Genomic DNA, 14,765 nt, shown 5'->3' with positions numbered 1-14,765 from the left:
AATAATGAGAATGAATACAAATAATTCTCAAAAAAAACAAAAACAAAATAAAATGCTTAAAAACACATCCTAGTAACTTTCCCAGCTTTCACGCAGTAACAACCGTACTTGTCTAAAGTTTGTAGGCGTTTATGACACAACATTTGAACTTGAACAGCTCTTTTCTTGTCAAAACCAGGAACGAAAGGGACACAGAGAAAGCATGACCAAGCATGACTGAGATAAACCCAAAATTGAATCGTAATGATCAAAGATTAAATGATTGCAAACTGATGAAAAGAATTTGGAAAATTTGATCATAAAATTATGGTGTTATTGTCAATCTGCACCATTCGAATGCTGTGTCAGCCAAAGATTCCAGGTTTATTTTCAAAACCCACCCAAAGAACATTGTTAAAATATAGTCTTGAACAGAGAGCACTAAGGAGGGGAGAGGGAGATGAAGCAATACATTTCAGGGCCTGTTGAGAGGCTCAGGGCTTCATCAGCCTCGCTCTCCGTCCTGCTTTCCGCACCATGTACTCTTGTTTAATCTTGAGCCATATCGCGACAGCAAGATAGGAACCATTCAAAAAAAAAAATCAGACATTCTAACTGCTAAACACATGGGTCTGAATCGTGCCACACAGAGCCATGTTCTAGGTGCAGGTGTGGAGAAAACTTTGCGAAGGCCTCAGCCCAGAAAATCCAGAATCCCATGAAAAAAAGGGCTTCTAGCCCATTTTGGTTATGCCCAGACACACCACGTGAAGGAGCCTTATTTTACTATGGGCGCGAGCAGTTTTTATTGCTTTCTCGAAGGACACAACGCAGTGCTTTCCACATCTGCGTCTTCAGCGTGGGAGGCTGTGCTGTTTGCCGCCACCTTCCTCGAGTGGAATTAGCCACGTTTTAGTATTCTCTTTAGAGACCGTCCCTAAGTAACTAACAAGGATATAGCTGGGATGAATGCTCAGGAAATTCCACTAGTAAACCCACGATGCTGGGCATCCTTTGTAAAAGTCCCTTCATTAGTATCATTATTCTTCATAGAATTTGCGCATTGTCCTCCTTTTTTCTTTCTGTTTTTTTCTTTTCTTGTTTTGCCCAGTTTCTGAGAAAAAGCAAAGGAAGAGGGAAATGCATAAGTGTTTCACAACCGCCTCCCCTCCCCCACCACTTTAAAAAGAATTATTTATTTAATTTTATTCGTTATTATTATTTTTTTAATTTGCTGTAGGGTACACGTGTTCACAAGAGAGAGACAAACAGAGAGAAAGCGAGTCACCAGGTCCGGGATTTGAACTGTGGTTGGCCATATGGGAATCCAGTGCCCTAACCACCAGGCCACCTGCTGACCCCTCCACCACCATTTTTATGGTTCTCAGGTAAGAATAAACTAGGAGAGAGGTAGATATTGGATCAGAAAAAGTGGTAGGATCCGAGGAATGAACACAACTCAGACATGTACGGAGCCCAATCTCAGTGAGAAGGACCACCTTCAGAGTGCGGGGCCAAGTGATTTCAAATGCCAGAGGGTTTCTCACTCCTAGAAGGTACCCAGTGAAAAGCCTGTTTTGTTCCCTTTCTCGTAATGAGTTAACAGAACATGGAGGAAAGAGAACCTTTCATTTCACTGATTTATTTTAATCACAGAGAATAAAAAAACACAGAGATTATTAGTCTGTTAATTACCTCCGAGATAAAGTTCAAATGTATTTTTCAAAAAGCTGCCTAAACTTGTACTGTTCCCGTGCCCTACACTCAGACGAGGGCTGTGTCTCCTAAGACTCTCTGAGGTAAGCTCTCATAACATGTAAGAACTGTGGCCAGATGTGCTTTATAAACAGCTGGGGTTATATCCTCATTTGGGAGGGTTTGTTTTTATATTCACATAGACTTAAAGTTGTAGATGATTTGGTGGTATGTATGTGTACATGTGTGTCATTTGGGTGTAACATAAGTGCACATGTAAAACTTCATAGAGGCGGGACCAGCAGATGGCATAATGGTTACATCGCTGGACTCTCACATAGTCCTGCGGTTTGAGTCCTGGACCCGACGGCTTAAAACTCATGTTCAGTGCGTGTGCATGTGTGCCCAAAATTCTGAGAGGAGACTGGAGGAGAAGGGACTGTGGTGTGGCCATCCCCCCTGGGGGTGATTTCTCACTTTGTTTCTCCGTCTCTTGTTTCTCTGGCAAGTGCACGTGTCCTATAGCAAAAAAAAAAAAAAAAAAAAAAAAAAAAAAAAACCTCTCAAAAAAAATTCCATAGAGGAATCCCTTTCTAAAATTGCAGCAGAAGTGAAATGGACTCAGATTTGCAATGAGGAAAATAAAAGCAATGAATCTCTTAGAAGAAAAACCTCAGAGAAGAATTAGGAAAGAACTAAGAATTAGAATTAAGGTAAGAATTCAGTTAATCTGCCTGATTCTGAACCAGTACCTATTCTCCACTTCAAGTTTATCACGAGTGTGCCTACATTCATGTTTTAGATCCAGATGGCCTCAGCTTGTCCTTCAAAGTATGCATGCCATAGTACCATCTTCGTAAAAGAGGGAAAAGAAATATACACGTACAAGGAGATTTCAAAGAATTCATAGAAAAACAGAATTAAAGTAGAAGTGAATTTTGGTAACAAAATGAAAATTGAAATCCACGCATAGCTTTTCTTTAAATGCTTGTTTTCCGTGAACTTGTCGAAGATCCCCTCATATAAAGTATGAAAGGATATATTAATACATCGAAATGTTCACTGAGTTTGTCCCTAGGTGACGGGGCCGCAGTGGTTTTTATTTTCGTCTGTTTTTCTGAATCGAGTCATAGTGAACGTATGTACCCCGCATGACAAAGTAGAAGTGGAAAAGAGAAGACCGGTCCCACATCGCACTTCCGGTCTTTGTCCTGCGAACAGGCAGCTCTCATGCTGCACTTCGGTCTGTAAGTGTGACCGGAGAAGAGGACCAACCAGGAGAGGCTGCCTTGTCTACTTGCACGTGACACTGTGTCCAGCCTTTGCCTTCGTCACTGGCCTGTGATGTGACCTAACGTTTCCCCCTTTATCCCTTTAGCCCATTAGCACTTGGCCTCTGGCAGGGGACAAGTGGAAGAATGCGAATGGCATAGCCCAGGAATTGGGGAGGACAGTGGAAGGTCACATGCTTGGTCTCCGCTGAGTCCAAGCGCTCTGGACAGATTCAGCTGACAGCTGAGCTGCCATGTGGATTAGTCCTGAAGGTCAGGTAGGAAGAGCCAGAGAGCTGCTCTGAGTTGGCGATGGGAACCGCTCCTACGCGCTCACTCCCTCAGCTCCCTAGCTCCCCGACTCTGGGAGTCTTGAGAGAGCTGCTTGACCCGCCCCTTGACTCTCTGTCCTGGAGTCTTGAAGTCTACATGGTGACAGTGGATGCGTGGGACCTCTGACTTCTGCGTACACCCTGGGGAGGGCCGCACCCACAGCTGCAAGGGCAGCCGTGAATGTATGCTGCATGCTGTGTGCTGTGCAGAGAGCATCTCTAAAGGGATTAAGAGCAGAGATGCAGCAGAGAAAACAGCAGAAGTGATGATCTTGGGGCAGTCCAAGAATAAAATAAACCCTAATATGTGCACCTGGGATGATGGTCAGGGCTGGGAGAACAAAACAGAAGGAGAAAGGAAACAGAGAAAGAATGCAAGAGCCGTGAGCCCATCTGCTACACACACAGAAAGGCTCAGAATGTGCTGAGCAGGAAGTTAGCTCAGGGGCCTTTAGTTCTGGGGAAGGACAGTGCGTGAAGCTCAAGACGGCCCCGGAGCTCAGCCAGGGTGCTCACCAGCCAGACTTCTTGTTCAGAGACTTGTCGTGGCACTTCACAAAAACCGCTGGTGCCTTTCCTTTCTGCAAACGGGACACTTTCTCCCTGGAACAGAAGATCACCCTGCAGAAGACAGCAGATGCAGAAACATTGATGAACAATTAGGAAAGTCTGATAAAAAGTACAGCTTGCTCAGGGATGCTTAAACGCTCAAGATCATGCTGGTTAACTGATGCTCCCAGTAATTAACTAACTTTCAGACTATCTCTGAATCAGAGGGTTAGTTGAGACCTTGGCCTAGTATCCAGCAAATGAGCTGGTTAATCCGCCTAGACAGACAGGCCTACAGACAGCCCAGGACGACCTGGCTGAGACCTGACTTCCCATCCCAGCTCTCAGGCTTTGGTTTCCTTTAGTGAACTGCAGAAATGCCAGTACCTCCCCAGTACGACCATAAAGCACACTCTGAAGAGCTTTCTGGGTAACTCTGACCATAGGTCTCCAGGGTTCTAAGACCAGGCTTACTGAAGTTTCACCTGCATGTCAAAGACCCCTAGATAATGACATTGGGGTGAGGCTGAGCGATGGAGAAAAAGAAATTCAATCACTTTTTCTGAGTCTCTCCTGCTTTTACTCTGATCTTCTCAATAGCAAAGCCGGGGCTGCTCCACCAGTCTGACCAGCCGAAGTAGGAGTCACTCTTCCACGCGAGCTTCAGCATCAGAAGTTCCCCGATGTCCACCTCCGTGTAGATCAGGAACGAGTAGGTCTTATTCGTGGCAACCTCAGGCCTGGGTTTAAAAATGAACACATTTGGTCAGTTATGAAAATCAGCCTCTTTTCCCTCCTTCTTTTCTCTTCCCAAGATGTAAATAGTTTTATTGTTTGAGAGCTATTTAAGAAATGCAAAAAATGTCCCACAAAATACACAAGATAAATGTCAATGGCAGCTCGTGTATTTAAAAGAGAATTCCACCCCTTTAATCTATCCCACCACGAATCCTCATGATACGAACTACTTCTGCAGTTCCTAGGAGAAAATAAAACGCACAAGCCCGTCATTGGGAGTCATTACTTCCGTTTTCCTCTATTCCTTTTAGGATTCGTGCGGATGTAGGAAAGTGATTTACTTACTGGTCACAGTATATACAGAACTCTTTAGTCTTCTTTGGTCCCTTCACATTTTATCTCCCACTTTTTGCCACATTTTACCTAGTTTCTATAATTGTACTTTTTTTTAGAGAAAGTTTTTTTTTTATTGTTTGCTTTTTTTTTTTTTTTTTGGACAGGTTTTTGCTACAGGGCGTGTGCACGCACCACAGAGACAGAGAGACAGAAAGACAGAAAGCGAGAAATCACACCCCAGGGGGGATGGCCACTCCGCAATCCCTTCTCCTCCATTTTCCTCTCAGGAATTTAGGCACACACACACACACATGCCCAGCATGAGTTTTAAGCCACTGAGTCCAGGACTCAAACTGCGTTTGACTACGTGAGAGTCCAGCAACGTAACCATTACTCCATCTGCTGGTCCCTGCAATTGTACTTTTTAGATTGGTTGCGTTGACTTGACCAACTCCCATTAATATAATCATTGACTCCATACTGAACACTTGGTTTCTAACTTAAGCTATTCCATGTACCACTGTATAGAAGGACCACACGTTACAAACAATTTTTAAATTTCTGCTACTTCTTTAAAATACCAGAAAAGAGATTCCTCTGTTCCAAGTAGGCATGTTAGAGCAGGTGGAAGTGACTGGCATCCTCCCCGCCCAGGGGCCTGTATTCATAGATGTGACACCCCTAGGGGTGCGTGGACCCCTTTGCTACCCCAGGCACTGCGTATCCCAAAAGGTTTATTCATTTAATAATTACAAAGAGGTGCCATAAACTTGCCTTTTGTTTTTCTTTTATTTATTTTCTATTGCTGTGTGTTTACACAGAGTCTCACTGCTGCCACCCTCCTGCCTAGCTCCTGAGTGGCTGAGACCACAAGCTCACGCTGCCGTGCCTGGTTCTGTCGGACAGGACCTCCTGACGGGGCCCTCACTGCCTGCGAGCCAGAGGTCCTCCTGCCTCAGCCCCTAGTAGCTGGGACGATGGGTGAGCTCCAGCATACCCGCTTTCAGGGTGCTCAGGCATCGCACCCAGGCCCCCCGAATGGCCTCGGCTGGCCGAGCGGACAGCAGCCAGTGCACACTGAGGCCGCTGGGCTAGTTCTGCGTCTTTGATCCACAGTAAGGGGTAACTTCGTCATGGCCTTTTTCTGCATAGGTTTTCCACACACATCACATTCACACCTCCACAACAGAGTGGTGTGTGGTTCTGTTATTCATTCCCTTTAATGTCAAGCCTTTTGAAGGAATTCAATTGTTGTTTTGTTTGAAACTAATCATGTAAGGACCAGCTGGAGGTGGAGGGGCGACCTGACTGGACCGCATGGTCCTGGGCCCTCCGGAGCATGCTGGTGGCCGTGTGCACACCCCGGGTCCTGGCTGGCTGGGCTGTGGTGGAAGGTGGCATGAAAGTCCTGTTAGGGGTGCTTCTCTCTCTCTCTCATGGAAGATATTTAAAAAAAAAAAAACTTAGAAAAGATTAAAAATGGCTGTAAAAAGGAAATAAGGATGTGTAAAATGTAAAAGGAAAGAAAAATATAGATAGTAACTACACCAAATCACCAATTTGAAGAACTTTCTTCTCATTATAAAACAGAGCAAAGACTTCAGTTTTGAGATTGCAACTTCCTAAGCTGGAGACTGGCTCCCCAGGGGCTCCGCCTGCTGCCTTTCTCAGGCTGTGGTTATGGCGGGCCCTGGGACCGGGATGAACCCGCGTGGGGAGGGGCCCCGTGCTACTCACAGGGTGAAGGGGATGTTCTCGCTCTCAGCCACGGTGCCATACAGAGAGATCTCGAAGGCCTGGTTGGTCTGCTTATCACTCTCAGTCCCAGAAAAGTGAATCTTGACTTGGTAGTGGAAGACTGGGGAGGAAATGAGAACATGGGCTGGTCAGTCACCATGGAAACAGCACAGATGCCAAACATGCAATCCAGCCCACAGACGCATCTCAGGAGAGCCCCCTAGCACTGTCAGCGTGGCGTGGGAGATCTCTTCATACTGTATAGTTCACACCTGGAAAACCCGCACCCTGAATTCCACGCCCTTTCAGAAGTGTGGTTGCAGGGAACAGGAAAAGCCCAGTGTACCTGAATGGCCCGGTTGTCCTGAGGGAGTTGTCTTTGGGAGAATACTGGGGGGACCAAGCAAAAGGCCAAGCCCCCCAGCCCCATCCTCCCTCCACGAATTAACCCCGCCCTGAGTCACCATCCTGTTCACAACATCAGAACCAGCAGATTTGGCCTGTCCCAGCGTCCCCATGTGCAGCTGAGTTCTCCCTGTGTCATGGGTGTGCCTTCCCCATGTTTAACGTACAGAAGAGTGCTCTGTTGTACTGTTATTCGTTTCCTTTAGTGTAATGTAATTGTTGTTTTGTTTGAAAATAACCATATAAGGGCCAGTTGTGGTGTGGGGGTGACCCAATTGAACCCTCGTGGGGAAGGTGGGCCCTATCAGGTCCGAGGATCGGGCCCACAAGCCTCTCCTCTACCCGCAGCACAGCAGAGTGTTCCTGGCAGGCTCAGTACACCTTACTGCACTGACCCAGCAGGGGGCACTGTAGGGCCCTTGCAGTCAGTCCCCAACGTGGAAGATTAGGGAGCGTCTCTGGAGGCAGGTACTTGAACTTGAACTTGTGCCGTTACTCCTCCCTCCTCTCTAGAACATACTCTGTGCAAGTGAGACCAGGTGAGGTGGGGCCACAGGGTAATGCCAGCTACCGTGATGGCGGAAAGAGCTACGGGGATGCTTTTTCTTCCTCTCCTGAGATTCTTGGTCCAATTTTTCCTTATCTGTGTTGCTGTCTACTAAATGCACACAGATTTTTAAACACTAATGATTTAGAAAACAGAGAACAATATTTTTATGTTACTTTAGAATTTGTTCTAATGAAAACGTTTTTAATACATTTGGCTGTTGTGAGCGACAATGACAACCACTATTGTGCTTAGATACATTTCATTTTATAATAAAAATAAACAGCCAGATACTAAGCAAAAGCAAATGAAACAACAGCACAAGCCCACAGCTACTAAAAGAAATCGCATCTGAGGTTAAATGGGGCCCTTTATAGGCCCACCACAGGCCAGGGCAGGACAGGTGGGAGGCCCAGGTGCCAGTGGCCGTGGGACACTTCTGAAGGGTTAGGGAGCCTGAGGCTTTCCTCATTGCCTCAAAGTCTTCCTAGAATCATAGCTACTCTGACATCTGCCACCACGTGCTCCTTCACAGAGTCTGACAAGTCACCCTACAGACAGGCACCCCGCAGATATGTCACCTGAGGAAACTGTACTTACATACCATCCTGTCCCTCAGGCTTGCACCTGGACTGTGCAGAAGTCAGCCTTTCTGCGATCACTCCCTCTTCCCAGACTGATGTTGCCCCCCTCCCATATCCCCTCCACACCTTTGAGTCTTGCTCTATGCAAGAGGCCATGCTTGAAACTCAAGTGTGAAATGAATTCATGACAAAATGGAAATACCTTAGAAGGTCTGGTAGTCTTGCCTCCCAGGGATGAGTGCATTTTAGAATATGGACCATGCTTGCCTTCATAGAAAGCCAACTTTACAAGAGGCAAACTTTCTACAAGGGGCCGGATAGTAAATATTTCAGGCCCTGGGGCCACGTGTTGTCTGTCTCAATCACTCAGCTCTGCCATGGTGGCATGAAAGAAGCCATAGGCAGTGTGGGAGTCAATGTGCATGGCTGTGTTCTAATAAAACTTTATTCACAAATACAAGTGGAAGACTGGATTGGACCCAAGAACCACTGTTTGCTGACCCCAGAGTGATGGTTTCAAATCAACTCTAAGCCCCAAGCTGACAGTCTGGCCTGTGCTAATTAATGGTCACAGTTACAGAGGAGGGTGGCAGGTGAGGCTGCAGATCCCAGGTGTCCTGACTGCTGGCTCACACTGGGACTTAGGCTATCAGAAAATGACCAGAGCAACTCCTATCTCAGTGGAGACAGAAGTGAGGGTCTGAGTGGTTCTGTGACATCACCTCGCTGTCTCTGCTCCGAGGGGCAGGGTTGGCACGCCCTGTAGTGAGCAGGGTGAGGCCAGGATGATGGTCTGTCCTACCTCTAGCAGTGCCCCGCCTACCTTTGTAGGGCATCTGAGCGCGGGTCTTCAGGTACATCTTGCTGCTGCGTTTGGCTCGGACCTTATTAATCTCATAGCCCAAGTTGTTGCAGCGGTTCTTCCTGCAGCTCAGACAGAGCCCTTTCTCGAAGGCCTCCTTCGAGTTGCACCGGTAGGCTTTACTCGGACTTTCCTCGTTCAACAGGGAGTCGATGAAGAGATGGATGGAGCGTTCGTGGGAGCATTTCACCAGCTGGTCCACATCTGGGAGAGAGACACGGAGGGAATGTCGCCTCTGTGCAAATCTGCATGAGTGCTGCATTTACACGCAGAGAGGTCAGCGTGGGGTGCAGACACAATGAGTTCAGCATCGAGGCCTACGCGTCTATGACTACCACCTAATTTCAAGATGTCTCTGTGGTTGTGGTTCCTTGCCTCCTTCCAAGATCATCCAAGGTGCAAGTTCACAAAGACCTTTTGACCTTTCTGCTGTTTCATAAACCCTGAGTACGAAACCATAATAAAAGAAATCCAAAGTAGGGGTTAATTTGCCCCACTTTAACGCTTCCTTCTCTTTTACTGAAAGTGTCTGATTCTTCCAGATGCTTCTAGAAACATCCTTCTGGAAACCTCATCATAAAGGGTATGTGTATTAGATGAACAATATGTATGTTATCATAGATTAGTATGTATAATTGAGGGTTATGTTCTTACTAATCCTTTTTACCTCATGTGATCCACAGAAATAATAATTAACAACGTCATGTGAATGCATTTATTACTACAGCTTTTATAATAACCCAAAATAGTGATGTTCTGATGTTGGTTACATACAAATGCATGGAAGCATTCGGGGTATTGACTAGAGGCAGGGCCCAATGTCCACAGTAAATCTTAGGGGTCAGATGACGGCACGGTAGTAATGCTACTGGAGCAACACGGGAGCATACTGGGTTCACATCCCAGGGCTCCCCTGAACGTGCCAGGCACATGTGTGTGTGCCCGTGATTTGGGCTGGCTGAGCCTAGGGGTGGATCTCAGGATGATGCCCCTTGCTCTCTCTGCCTCTCTTCTCTCTGCCTCTCTCATGGAAAAAGCCCTTAAAATATCGTAAAAATAAATAAATCATAAATTTGACGTAAACTAACTCTTAAAGTAAATACTAAGCTAAATTAAGTGATTTCTTCTTAAAAGTTTGGAAGCCTTATTGAAGGAGAGTGGTGATTTGTTTCCAATTTGTCTCTCTGAAAAGGTCAATCTGGGCTAATTAACACCACCTTCACTTTCAGTAGAATTAAGAATTACCCCGCAGGCTTTGCAGTGACAAAGTAGGGCAACATGTGGCCAGGTGACCATTTATAATGCCGTTATTGAGGGCGGTGGGAGTTTCCTGTCTCAATTTTGCCTTGAGGGAAAAAGAAAGCAGTTCATTAGTTCAGAGCAGTTTATAGAAAGTCAGAGTTGCAACTCCATAGGAGGTAGGAGCACTGAGGCCTTGGCTACACCGCACATCCCTGGGGTCATTGCCATGTACAGTTTCAGCTTATTGTAAACAGTCACAGATTACGATGTGACCCACTACCCCTTTCTTCATCATGTCCCTGAATTCATGCTGCAGAGAATGGAATGAGGCTCAGCCAATCAGTTGCTTGCATTATTCATTTGTTTTTGAGAGATTTTTGCTATAGGGTGCATGAGCTCGCTAGAGAGACAGAGCGAGACAGAAAGTGAGAAATTACCCCCAGAGGGGATGGCCACACTGCAATCCCTTCTCCTCCACTCTTCTCTTGGGATTTTGGGCATGCACACACATTCACCCAAGCATGTTTCAAGTCACCAACAAAAGTTTAACTGCGGTCCACCACGTGGGAGTCCAGCACCTTAAATGCTACACCACTTGCTGGTCCCACCTACGTCATTTTAAATGAAACTGAATTCTTGATAACTCCTGACTGCCCCTCTCCTCACTGTTCTCTTTGTCGTGTAGACAAGCCCTCTTATAGCTATTTTGGTGCTCACATTCTAGGCAACTGGGACCTATGTCACAGAGACCATAAGCCCCTGGTGAAACTAGACTTCCTCTGCTTCACTTACTGGGTCCCAGCCTCTCTCGCTAAGTCTGGCAGCCCTCCCTTTGTCTTGCTACTACAAGTGCAGTACTCAATAATCCACAAAACGATAAATAAAAGATCATGGGACCAGCAGGTGGTGTGGTGGGTAAGGCAGCTGGATTCCCACATGGCTGACCACAGTTCGAGTCTTCAGAATTACACTGAGCATGTATGTATGCATGCCCAAAATTCCAAGAGAAGAATGGAGGAAAAGGTATTACGCGGGGAAGGGGGCTGGGGGGTGATTTTTCACTTTCCCTCTTTCTGTCTTTCTCTGGCAAGTGCATGTGCCCCGAGGCAAAAACAAACAAACAAACAAAAAAACAGGAGGGTCTGTCTGGCACAAAAACAATCATACTGAACATAGTAGAAGTCTTTGAGAACAAATTTTGGCCAAGTATATGTATTCCAACTACATACTTGGTCATTATGAGAGTATGAACAAAAAAATTACCCCCAGAGGGGATGGCCACACTGCAATCCCTTCTCCTCCACTCTTCTCTTGGGATTTTGGGCATGCACACACATTCACCCAAGCATGTTTCAAGTCACCAACAAAAGTTTAACTGCGGTCCACCACGTGGGAGTCCAGCACCTTAAATGCTACACCACTTGCTGGTCCCACCTACGTCATTTTAAATGAAACTGAATTCTTGATAACTCCTGACTGCCCCTCTCCTCACTGTTCTCTTTGTCGTGTAGACAAGCCCTCTTATAGCTATTTTGGTGCTCACATTCTAGGCAACTGGGACCTATGTCACAGAGACCATAAGCCCCTGGTGAAACTAGACTTCCTCTGCTTCACTTACTGGGTCCCAGCCTCTCTCGCTAAGTCTGGCAGCCCTCCCTTTGTCTTGCTACTACAAGTGCAGTACTCAATAATCCACAAAACGATAAATAAAAGATCATGGGACCAGCAGGTGGTGTGGTGGGTAAGGCAGCTGGATTCCCACATGGCTGACCACAGTTCGAGTCTTCAGAATTACACTGAGCATGTATGTATGCATGCCCAAAATTCCAAGAGAAGAATGGAGGAAAAGGTATTACGCGGGGAAGGGGGCTGGGGGGTGATTTTTCACTTTCCCTCTTTCTGTCTTTCTCTGGCAAGTGCATGTGCCCCGAGGCAAAAACAAACAAACAAACAAAAAAACAGGAGGGTCTGTCTGGCACAAAAACAATCATACTGAACATAGTAGAAGTCTTTGAGAACAAATTTTGGCCAAGTATATGTATTCCAACTACATACTTGGTCATTATGAGAGTATGAACAAAATCACGTTTCACCCACTTCTGAGTCCTCCTTACCTCCGAGGCCTCTCTCTGCAATCACACGGATGGCCTCCCCAATGTTACACCCCGGCTGAAAAGTGCCTCCATTGGGATAAATGTCAACATGCCCCACTGGTTTCTGGATCCCGATGCTTCGGCCGGGAGACCCTCTGGTGAACGTGTGCAGGACATCCACAAAATCCGCATCATCGGGAGAAAGGCGACTTGGGGCTTCTGCATACTCAAAGTTAGGTCCGGCAGGATCGAGGCCTTGATGGGAACACAACAAAAGACCCAGAAGTTGTTACATGTCCGCTAGTTGTAGTTCCCACCAGACTCACCTTCACCATTGCTCCCCATTCCAACGTAACCAGCAGCCACTTGGGTCTTTATTAGCACCTACTCTGTTGTAATAAGAACTTTAATTGCTACAACAATCTTAAAAGTAGGCATGGCTTCTAAAATGGAGCTTGAGTCTCTTAAACTAGCCACTGTACAGTGATTGTCACTCTAGATGGCTTGATTTCCTTTTGCATCATTGCTGAATGATGAGATGACTAAACAGTGTTGAGTCCCCCCCACCACACACACACATACACTGCTTGTCTCTGAACGCCAAACCATCCACCACCACTTGCTTAGATGACTGTCTTCCTTTGAATGGCCCCTGGATTCGGTCTTTTTTTCCTTTTCCCTAGCACTGATGTGAGAGGCAGAGGGAGGAGGGATGCAGACTCTTCTGGGGACCCAGTGGGCATTCTTGCTTTGTTCTGCTTTATTTCTGTGCTATTGCCAGTAGATGTTGAGCCCACGAGAGCAGGCATCTGTGTTTGACCTTATTCCTTAGAAACAGTTCTCCAAAAGACGATCAAGCACCAGATCCATCCCCGAGAGGAACACCACACACTCGCAAATTTAACCGACACCCTTCCGACCCGCTCTGGTACGGTGGGCGGCACTGCTCTCTTACCGGTGATCCTGTTCACCTTCTTATTGGTCAGACTTCCTGCCACACCAGCAGCGTGGGCTCCAAGACTGTATCCTAAGAGATGGACATTATCCAGTGGGTAGTTAAATTCCTCCTGTGGAAAATAAGAAAAAGATTAAGAGACAGTACCAGCAGATGATGTAATGGCTATGTTGCTGAACTCCCATGTAGTCGACCCAGTTCAAGTCCTGGACCCAGCACGTTAAACTCAGGCCGGGCGCGTGTGCGTACGTGCCCAAGATCACAAGAGGAGAATGGAGGAGATGGGACTGTGGCGAGGCCATCCCCTTGGGGGTCAACTTCTTGCTTTCTGTCTCTCTGTCTCTCTCTCTGTCTTTCTGGCGAGCACACGCATACTATAGCAAAAACCTCTCCAAAAAAAAAAAAAAAGAGTAAGAGAAAGGGTTCTTAGAGTTCTTTGCCAAGGAACTAAAAGTTCTTTGCCAATATTACTAAAAGTAATATTGGGTGGCTGGAAAAGTCATGATGCATTTTGCATAGACAAATATAGAACAGAATACATCATGGCTTTTCTGATAACCCAATGAAATGAATGTAAGGATTATTTCCAAAATATAAGTAATAATGAAAATTAATCCTGCTTATTTTAATTTTGTGTTATAGGCAAGGGAAGCATATGTTTAGTACTAAGATTCTGTTTTTCTTTAATAACAAACTTGAATTAGAAAGTTTTCCCTATCTCTCAAATTGCATTACTTATATATATAATATATGTATGTAATAAACAGGTTAGGCAGCCCTCATCTGAAAATCCGAAGTCCAAGATGTTCCAAATGATGAAACTTTCTGAAGACTGACATGGTGCTATGAGTAAAATGTCACTTTTGGCCTCCTGGTGACATGAGACAGTCCAAACACTACAATATAAAAATATCGTATAAAATTACTTATGTGTATAAGGTGCATATAAAATAGAAATAAATGTCATGTAGTGACTTGGGTCCTACCCCCAAGATATCTCATTATGTGTATGCAAACATTCCAAAATCCAAAAGCATCTGAAATCCAAAACACTTTGGTCCCAAATATTTCTGGTAAAGGATACACACACTGTACATGTGTGTATATCAATATAAAATACATAAACACATATATATTTAATGGTGACCCGTTGTCCTCTACTCCAAATACCTCACATCACTTTGCTTTTGAAGGTTAGTCAAAGCATAATTTAGTATCAGAAAATATTGGGTCATCAGGAAAGTCATGATGCTTTTTTCTGTTTTTTTTTTTTTTTTTTAATGCAAAGATGTCAGGGCGTGTGCACTCATCAGAAAGACAGAGAGGGAACATGAAAAATCACCCCCCGCCCCCAGAGGGACAGTCATGCCACAATCCGCTCTCCTCCACTCTCCTCCTGGGATTCGGGGCATGCATGCACACATGCCCAGCCTGTCCCTA

The 14,765-nt window shown here is 45.7% G+C and overlaps 1 protein-coding gene across 1 annotated transcript in view; it reads right to left on the bottom strand.

Moving 5' to 3' along the window:
* Positions 1 to 265: 265 nt before the first annotated feature.
* LPL (lipoprotein lipase) overlaps positions 266 to 14,765 on the bottom strand; it is a 29,989-nt gene continuing 15,489 nt past the window's right edge. Inside the window, exons 4-10 of the mRNA XM_006156436.3 lie at positions 13,326 to 13,437; positions 12,392 to 12,625; positions 8,997 to 9,239; positions 6,638 to 6,758; positions 4,384 to 4,566; positions 3,794 to 3,898; positions 266 to 1,093 (exon numbers count right to left, since the gene is read on the bottom strand). Coding sequence (XP_006156498.1) covers position 1,093; positions 3,794 to 3,898; positions 4,384 to 4,566; positions 6,638 to 6,758; positions 8,997 to 9,239; positions 12,392 to 12,625; positions 13,326 to 13,437 — 999 coding nt within the window. The 3' untranslated portion in view covers positions 266 to 1,092. The remainder of the gene's footprint in view (positions 1,094 to 3,793; positions 3,899 to 4,383; positions 4,567 to 6,637; positions 6,759 to 8,996; positions 9,240 to 12,391; positions 12,626 to 13,325; positions 13,438 to 14,765) is intronic.

This window comes from Tupaia chinensis, unplaced genomic scaffold (assembly GCF_000334495.1).
Source record: "Tupaia chinensis unplaced genomic scaffold, TupChi_1.0 Scaffold000494_1, whole genome shotgun sequence".
NCBI lineage: Eukaryota > Metazoa > Chordata > Mammalia > Scandentia > Tupaiidae > Tupaia > Tupaia belangeri.
This window is presented reverse-complemented; position numbering and strand designations above follow the sequence as displayed.